This window comes from Nicotiana sylvestris, chromosome 7 (assembly GCF_000393655.2).
Source record: "Nicotiana sylvestris chromosome 7, ASM39365v2, whole genome shotgun sequence".
Classification (NCBI taxonomy): Eukaryota; Viridiplantae; Streptophyta; class Magnoliopsida; order Solanales; family Solanaceae; genus Nicotiana; species Nicotiana sylvestris.
This window is the reverse complement of record NC_091063.1, coordinates 133383347-133393175: the sequence shown is the minus strand read 5'-3', so window position 1 is coordinate 133393175 and position 9829 is coordinate 133383347. Positions and strand designations below refer to the sequence as shown.

Genomic DNA, 9829 nt, shown 5'->3' with positions numbered 1-9829 from the left:
TATTGGTCTCATTTTTTCTACTAAATAGTAAATAATAGATATTTTTATGCACTTATTCAAATCTCAACGATCAATATCAGTTGCAAATCAATTTTTTATCCTTTTTATTAAAAATTTATATTTTTACTTTAAGCTACTTATTTTTTTTAAAAAAATAAATTATAAATCTGCTACTAGTAAATATGGGGCCCCTAAAATTTGGAGGCCTAAAGCCCTTGCTTTGGCTGCCTTACCCTCCGGCCGCCCTTACTTGCTATAACCTATAGGTTAAATACATTGAGAGTATAGAATACTTTTAGTGAATATAAGTTAAATCCATAATTTTTATTGTTGAACTTATAGCTTGTTTGGATGGTTGTTATCCATTGTATCGTATCGTATTGTTACTTTAAATACAATGTTTGTTTTGATTGTTACTTAAATTTTATTGTATCGTATCGTTAAATCTGTCGTTACATAACGACAAAATGTGCCACTTTATGTAACGACCGATTTGGTGTGGTCGCATTGTTACCTTGTCTTTTTCTCTCAATCTCACCATTTATTATTATTAAATTATTTTATTTTATCATTTACCCTACCTTTTTATATAGTAATTTTACCCTGTATCATAATTTTTCTTTATAATATTGCAAGTTTATTCTTCGTATTGCTGGTGTATGATATCATGAAACGATGACAAACGACACAATCTATCCAAACATTGTATTTATCAAACGATACAGATACAATACAATACAATATGATACGATACATTATGAAATGATGCGTAACAACCATCCAAACACGGTGTTACACAATTTTTTAATTTCCAATTACCCTTTAAGTAGTTTTATTTACTCTTTTTTTTTTCTTTTTCTTGCATTGTGTAAACATGGTAAATATATAATGAGACAAGAATCTACGTTTAATATATAGCAAAGACATAGAGGCGAATATTTTTCACTAAACTCTCCTCGGACCATGTGAGCCTTTCTTTTTTCAGCTAAGTTCATAATCAACTTTGCTGTTGATGACTACTTTTGAAGGATATAGAACGACTTATTGATGATCTACAAAAGTTATTTCAGAAGAAAACCGGAAAAAAAAAAAAAAAAAAACAAGTGCACCGTATCCAAAGTCAGAGGCAAATGTAGCGTATGAATATCGGGATTCATTTGAACCTATATATAGAGCTTAAACTCTAGATCCGTCTCTATCCAAAGTTAGCAGCTGCCTTTCTTGTTCAGGGTAAATTGTAATTGACTAAAATCAGGAAGATATTCAGAAAAAGAAGGAGGCTCTTGATAAATGACAGATGCAGCATGAATCAAAATGCTTGCTGTCAATCCTCCTATATGAAAAATTTCTTGCTTATTAGGCGACTCATATTCAAATATGTGACATACATATTTCAATCTTCCCCACTCCTTTTCCAAACGTCTGTGATTATCTTCCTGTATATTAAAATAAAAAATTAAATATAGAAAATATTATATGAGTACTATTAAACAGTAATAGTAAGTTAGTTATTTTTTTATTAGGTTAATTATCAATCAATGATTTTCAAATAGATTTATTTATAATTATTTTATAAATAACCAGCAACAATAACTATTAATTACGCCTCAATTTCAAATAAGTTAGGATTAGTTAAATGAATCATCATTGGCCATTTTTCTCCATTCAAATTTATCTCACGCTGACATAATACAAAATTAAAAAAAAAAAACTCAATGTTCTTTTAAGTTTTAACTGCCAATTAGTTTAGTATTCTGACTAAAAATATTACTATATCATTAGTACATTAAACTTAAACTCTAAAAATTAAAGAGCATGAAGTAATAAATACCTTAAGAAACATATCCAAGGGTACATCAAAAATAGCATCAACTTCGTCGGCATTAAGGGCGGGCTTGAATTCTTCTACTCTAGACAATAGCCCCACTACTGGTACAACTGTAAGTAGATGCTGCAATAATAAAAATTGTACTTATGATGAATGCTTTTCAGTAACCAATTATTTATCTACCTTAAAGTAGAAATTAGTTTATATATAAATAAAGAAGTGATATTAAATTATATATATTTCAAAAAATTGTATATACCAACGATATGAATGGTTCAAGGTTAGTAATAACTTGAACAAGACTGGATTGCAAACCAATCTCCTCTGTTGCTTCTCTCAGAGCAGTAGCAGAATCATCTAAATCTTCTTCATCCATCTTTCCACCAGGCAAGGCTACCTCTCCTTCATCATAATAAACATTATATTATAAACATGGGCGGATTTGAAGGGTCTGTTATAGGTTCACGTGAACTTACTTATATATATTGCAGAATCCATTAAATATTTATAAATACTCGGCGGTGAACCTAATTACTAATATCGTATTTCCTTGAGGTTGGTTTAGGAACTCATAAACTAAAATTATTTTGGATCGGCATATGATTATAAAGAGTCAATTTCTTCATATGTTTGTTTTTAGTAAAACTTTAAAGTGGCTGAAAAAGTTGGATATTCTCGTGTTGCATTCCCGTTTCCTAAAACTTAAGAGTTTAACTTCTATGCTCTGACCGTTTATATTTGCTTACATCATAAGATTAATGTAACCTACAACAATTCTAATCTTAACATAGAAAGCAATGCAAATAATCTACTATAATGGTATACACTGCCGAGGAATCTAATCTCAATCCAAAATAGAATTGCTCGTTTTCACAAATATGTCTACGTTCAATCTGTAAACAAATTAATTTACACAATTAGAATTTGGTAGACATTTCCTGTCCAAGAAAATAAGGTAAAAGGATACATACTTGGCCATCTATGCAAATTCGAAAATAAGATTAGCTTAATTTTTAATAACTAATCCAAGATTTAATTAGTTAACCACTTAAGTCCTAATGATTCGTTAATTTGAAGCCATATGCTATACACGAGACTGATATTCAAATGCGCTACTTTTCGTTCAAAAGAAAAAATGTACTCAAAAAAATTTATCAAAGTGCAAAGTTAAAATTGACGGGAAAACAAAAGTTGGAGAACAAACGCTGGTTGTGGTGGAGTAGAAAATATTCTTTTAGCCTTAACGAGAAGTTTTTGGTTCGAGCCCTGCATATGGAGTCGTATTTGTTTGGGGTACTTTACCCCAATGTGAGACTTCTCCACGTAAATTCGAATTTAATCGTATTTCAATGCAGATACACATGGGCAAAAAAAGAAATTAGAGATATTACCTGGATGAGTAGAAAGTTTCATGGATCTTTTGGTGAGAATTACACGTAGTTCACCTTCAAGGCCTTCAAAGAGGCATATCAAAACAGCTGCTCTTTTCTCTCTGGAAATGACTTTAGATAAGTGAAGATTCCTATTCGCTATATACTCTTTGATCCCAAGAATATAAGAATTCTCATGCAAATTATCAGTGTATTGATCAGTTTCTTCATCCTCCAATATGGAAGAAAAGTTGATAACTGGTTGGACATTTTTAGTGAGTGTCTGATCAGCCTCGCAATTATTCATTGACTCTGAAGGAGCAATGCAAGCCATTTCTTTTTCCTTTTTGGGAGAATGACCTTTTGTTGAATATGTGTAGAAAGTAAGTAGAAGATATAATGCTATTTATTTTAAGTTATATAAAGGTGAACTGGAGGACTGCCCAATTGGTTTTATTCTCAATAAGGGAGTTGCTGCAATTTTCGGTTTATACAGTGTTTTAAAAGGCTTCTCTAGGACTCGGTTCGGGGCTAGCACCGGGATGGGGCACTACCAAAATGCCTTGAAGCTCATGTGTGGGGCTTTGTTTTGTGAAGCTTACGTCCCAATTAATCGTCCGACCGTGCGCCCTAAACATGCCTAACGCTCTACGTTCGGGGCTCGCCCAACAGTTCCTATGCAAATCATGTGTTGAATTCACTAATTAGCATTGTTGACTCTTAAAATTCTTTAACGAGTGAACAATTAAAGTTTTATTCATCTATAGGAATATGAAGATTATAAATAACTCAAATAACGAACCATAATATTGCATATTACTAATAGAGAACATCGTGTGGGTAAATATCATTTGTACATTTCTTTTGAAAATAGATAACAAATTTATATCTTTACTTACTAGATCATCATAGCTTAGTTCTATGTTTCTTAAGATTAATAGACTTTTATTATGCTGCTATTTAAAAGCACTTTTATATTTACTCATTAAGGAGTAATATTTTAAATACAATATTAACAAAATTTATTAAGTCACTAATTTTAGGGAGGTAAAATGTATAGTTATGTTTGATAATACTTTTAAGGAATTATAATTTTTATTTATTTGAAGATTTAGACGTTATAGTAGATTTATATTTCATAGTAACTTTAACACAATTTCATTGTTTATACTAATAAAAACATGCTTGATATTTTATTTTGTATGAGTTTCTTTATTTTTTTTTTTAATTTTCTTGAACTTTTAATGTATTTTTGATATTTTTTGTGTTATTATGCTATATTATTAATTTATAAATTAAATTTTTAAAGATCTGTGGGGCTTACGCTCCATGTCTTGCGGCGTACGCCTCACCCCATATTAAGTAAAACTCCCGCCTCACGACCCACTGATCGTATATATGTATAGTTTTGTTTTGAGAAATTTTCATAAAGTACTATCTTTTAGTAGTAATTAGCCATCTATAGATACCATCTGCTATATTACTGTTTATAGATACCTTTTATGTGGTTATAAGATGTATTCGATGTATTTAAGCTAATGTATTCATGAATACAAAAGCAAAAATAGGCGTAAATCAGGGAAGTTCAGCTAATATTCAGATGTATTCAACTGTATTTACGAGGTGTATTCCAAAATATAGTAACGTATTTTGCGTAAAATATGGACCTTTCAACTGGTTTAAAACGGAAAGGAAATCAATTTACCTAATATTCTCCTAATATAACTCAACTAACACAAACTGTTGCCCATAAATCTGTATTCCTCCCTTCACGAAAGTTTTTCAATCGGAAAAAATAACCTAAAGTAGAGCAACATCTTGATTTTAAGTTCTCCCTTTTCTTCTGTAGTTCTGGTGCGTACCCAGTTCTCTTTTCAACAATGAAAAATTGTGATTGATACAATTACGTACATATGGAAAGTTTAACAGTGTTGTTGCAGCATTCTGGCAAGTGGAACAGTGAGAGCAATTACGTCGATTATTCAATTGAGGGAATACTGATAAAGGCGTATGCGTCGTATAAGGATTTGGTTGCGTCAATATCTAATCAACTGGGCATAGATTTGAGCTCAAAGTCCATTAAAATTCAATACAAAGTAGAAGGAAATTACACGCCAATGGAAATACACAATGATATGGGTTACAGTGTGTATGTAGAGTTGAAAAAAGAGAACAGAGAATTCGGTATGTATCCTTTGTGCATAACAACGATTGAAAAAGAACTTGTATCCGGAGGTAGTTTTCAAGGCGATATTGTGCAAATAGACGAAGCAGTTCAAAGGTATGAGTCCGATACAGATGATACACTTGCTCTAGATTTTGTCAATTTAGGACAAGCAATTGGGGTGTTCGAACTAGATAAGGATTTGAAAATTTCAAAAACTAATCAAAGGGAGGTTATGGCTGGACAAGTATATAAGGATAAGGCTACATTAAAAGAGGTGATAGAGCATTATGCTATATCTCAAAGGTTTCAATTCCGGGTTGATAGGTCTAATTCTGTCAGGTTTGAGTCTATTTTATTATTCTTTGTTTTTGTTGTATATTGTATTCATGGTTGGAGTTGTAAGTTATATGTTGATGTGTTTATGCATATTTGTAAGACAATTGATCTTCACTGATGTTGTTAACTATTTTTTTATGGTCTTCAAATACATGCATTCTTGTGTATTTTACTTGTATAAACTTATTACAGTGGCTCTCATTGATTTCCTCTTTGGTTTACTAGTTGTATATAAATGTATGCATATAACTATAGAAGTATTCAGTTGTATTATTTGCACAAATAACTATAGGCGTATTTGTATTCATGTGTATTTGTATGATTTTTTTGTAAGCATTTATGCTAATCATTTGTATAATGATATATTCTTTTTAGCTATGCATTATTATGTATGTCAGAAGATTGTGAATGGAGGTGTAAGGCTTTGAGCATTAACAAATTATAACTATTCAAAGTGAGAGAGTTCATTGATAAGCATACATGTTTGTTGAAGGATAAGGTGTATGAGCAGCGCCAGGCAAGTAGCAGCCATATAGGTGGTAAGATTAGGCCCAATCTTACTAATCACAAGAGGAAATATATCCTAAAGGATATTATTGATGATGTAAAATCATATTTAGGTGTAGATGTTAGCTACATGTTGGCGTGGTGGGCTAAAGAAAAGGCAATGAATTTTTTGAGAGGTGAACCGACTGATTCATACAAAAAATTACTAGGATACTTATATACAAAGGATATGACATATCCAGGTTCGCACATTAGAATGGTAAAATTGCCCAAAAATGAATTCATGTATGTGTATATATCTTTGTATGCCTTTATAAAGGGGTTTAATCATTGTAGACCCATTGTGGTTGTGGACGGAAGTCACCTAAAATCTTACTATATCGGGACATTCGTCTCGGCCAGCACGTTGGATGGTGCAGGTGAGTACGTGAATTATAATAAATTTTGTTAATATTGTAAAGATTGAAATACATATTTTAAAAATATGTATGTAATTGTCTTTACAGGTCATATATTTCCACTAGCATATAGTGTTATTGATTCTAAGAACGATGCTGCTTGGACGTGGTTCTTTGAGCAATTCAAGATAGCATACGGTGACAGGGAAAACATGTGCATCGTTTCAGATAGAAATGAGAGTATCTTAAAATCTGTATCGAGAGTGTATCCAGATGTACCGCATTTTTCCTGTATATGGCATCTGTGGAACAGCGTATATATGAAATTCAAAAAGAGCCATGCAAAGTTGAGCGAGATATACTTCTCGATGGCAAAAGCATACATACAAGCTGAATTTGACAGTCTAATGGAGAAGGTGGAGAAGGTAGATATTAGGGTGAAAGAATACTTGGAGTTAGCTGGATACGAAAAATGGGCTAGGTTGTATGCACCTATTAACAGCGGATGGACCATGACGTCAAATATTACTGAGTCAATCAATGCTGCACTAGTGTCAGCAAGGGAACTGACAATATACGACTTCCTCGAAGAAGTTAGGAAGATGTTTGGACGTTGGAATTGCAGTAACCACAAAGAAGCGACACAGACATACATAACGCTTGGAAAAAATATACTAAGAGATGCTAAATTTGAATGAGGCAATGTCTACACGCATGACTGTAAGTTTTATTTTAATGTCATTGTATCATATATTTAGCTCTTTCTTTAGATAGCTAAATATTTTCTGAAATAATTTATACCTTTTTTTAGATAGATGTATTCATTTGTATTATCATGCAGTAGCCTTATAATGTTTTTGTTTCTTTTCAGCTGCCTAAAGTTAAGTAGATGTTAGATGTATAACAGTGTATTCATAAGCTAAGACGTAATTATAGTTTATAGTCTGCCGGTCTACATATATGATGTATTCTTCTATATTTTGACATTTCAGTTGTATTTAACTGAATAATTTTGCATTACACATATAGAAATTCATTTATTTAACTGAATAATTTTGCATTTACATATATGATGCATTATTTAACTGAAATAATTCTGCATTATACATACAGAAATATGTTTGTATTCAATAAATATTTGATTTAATTCATACTGTTATATATTTAATACGTCTATTCTATGGTATATAAATGAAAGTTTTTTATATGTGCTCAAAACTTATAGGTCTATGTTTAAATGTAGGTGGTACCATCGACTGAATACTTACATACGGTTACTGATGAAAGGAGGAATTACACTGTCTGCATGTTAGAGAAAAAATGCGTTTGCGGGAGGTTCCAAGTTGATGAATTACCATGCCCACATGCTTGGGCTGTATTGAAGAGCAAGTTTCTAATACCAGAAGATTATTGCTCTAGCTATTACAAACCAAATTCTGTTGTAATGACATATGATGTGCCTGTGTACCCGCTACCGGACAGAAATAAATGGAATATACCAGCACATGTTGCAGAGGAAGTTGTATTATGTCACGACCCAATTCCCGAACCTGGTCGTGATGACGCCTCTCATGAAGACAAGGCCAGCCATTCAACCCAATTCATCCTTTTAAGACAATTAATTAACACAATTATAGTATAAACATGGTTTAATAATATCCAATAGCGGAAAGTATAGATAAAATACGGAAATCCAACCCAACTCAGCCCTAACTGGGGTGTCACAAGTCATGAGCTACTACAGAGTTTACTAAAATTCTACAAAGTATGGAATTAGGAACAAAGTCTGAAGATATCATAAATAACAGAAGATAAGGGAGAAAACGGGTCTGCGAACGCCATGCAGCTACCTCGATAACTCCGATGAAAACTGAACAGCAGAAAACTCGCTCTATGCCTCAGGAAATACCTGTACCTGCACACATGGTGCAAGGAGTAATGTGAGTACTCCGACCCAGTGAGTAATAAATATAAATAATGACTGAAGGTAAGAAAACACGTTAAGGCACACAACATTCTATACAGAAGTAGTGAAATCATTTAAAATAACAATTCAGTGAAATATCATGTGAAATTTCTTTTAAACCAGTAAAACAAGTAATTTGGCAGTAAAATGACGAGTAGAAATCTGCCCCTCGAACTCAATATCAAAACAACAAGTAGAAATCAGCCCCTCGGGCTCAGTATCAAAATAACAAGTAGAAATCTGCCCCTCGGGCTCAGTATCAAAATAATAATTAGAAATCTGCCCCTCGGGCTCAGTATGAAAATAATAAGTAGAAATCTGCCCCTCGGGCTTAGTATCTCAGAACAGTATCAGCCTCTCAGGCTCAGAACAGTATGAAGCAACTAGTCAATGAAATAAGAGCACATAATTATTATGGCAGATAATGCAGATAAGGAATAAATGCATGAGTGTAATGCAATGCATATGACAGTACCCTCTGGTACCTACTGCGGCGTGCAGCCCGGGCCATCCATATTTATTTATCGTCGACGACGCTCACTGGGGGTGTGTACAGACTCCGGAAGGGCTTCTACAACCCAAGCGCAATATCAAGCCATCTCGTGGCATCAAATCTAGGCCCTAGGCCTCATATCAATATTAGTATAATCACCCAGCCTCTCGGCCTCAATATCAATGTAATCAACCAGGCTCTCGGCCTCAATATCAATGTAATCAACCAGGCTCTCGGCCTCAATATCAATGTAATCAACCAGGCTCTCGGCCTCAAAATCAATGTAACAATGTTGCGGCGCGCAGCCCCGATCCATGCTCAGTCCAGAAATCATCATAAGCCCCTTGGGCATTCGTAAAACAATAGTTCTCAGCCCGAAATATCATTTAGAAATATCATTTAAGTTTTCAAATCTTAGAAAGATGGCTGAGTTTGCAAAACAGTATTTAAAACCTTGGACTGAGATCAAATGATATGCAAAATATGCGAAAACAGTGATATCAATCCCTGAAGGATTCAAATAATTGGCAAGAAGCCCAAATGTAACAATCAAATCTAAGTAAGGATGATTCTCAATTTAGTTCAAGTAGAAAACATGGTAAAAACATCTCTCGGGACGGACCAAGTCACAATTCCCAATGGTGCTCTGCCCCACGCCCGTTATCCGGCGTGCAAGTCACCTCAATATAGCGTTACGATGTGAAATTCCGGGGTTTCAAACCCTCAGGACATCATTTACATCAATTACTCGCCTCAAGACGGCC

The 9829-nt window shown here is 33.3% G+C and overlaps 1 protein-coding gene across 1 annotated transcript; it reads right to left on the bottom strand.

Annotated features, from left to right (window-relative positions):
- Window positions 1–886: 886 nt before the first annotated feature.
- LOC104249426 (nudix hydrolase 15, mitochondrial-like) lies at window positions 887–3584 on the bottom strand. The gene is made up of 4 exons (XM_009805853.2): window positions 3220–3584; window positions 2088–2230; window positions 1832–1951; window positions 887–1436 (listed from the first exon to the last, which is right to left on the bottom strand). The coding sequence occupies exons 1-4, from the start codon at window positions 3530–3532 to the stop codon at window positions 1206–1208; spliced, it is 807 nt and encodes a 268-aa protein (XP_009804155.1). The 5' UTR covers window positions 3533–3584; the 3' UTR covers window positions 887–1205.
- Window positions 3585–9829: the final 6245 nt, after the last annotated feature.

Coding starts and splice junctions, on each gene's coding strand:
- LOC104249426 (XM_009805853.2), bottom strand. CDS start 3,532: ATGGCTTGCATTGCTCCTTCAGAGTCAATGAATAATTGCGAGGCTGAT. Junction 2,231..3,219: donor GAAACTTTCTACTCATCCAG/GTAATATCTCTA, acceptor ATTATGATGAAG/GAGAGGTAGCCTTGCCTGGT. Junction 1,437..1,831: donor CCTTGGATATGTTTCTTAAG/GTATTTATTACT, acceptor TTTAATATACAG/GAAGATAATCACAGACGTTT.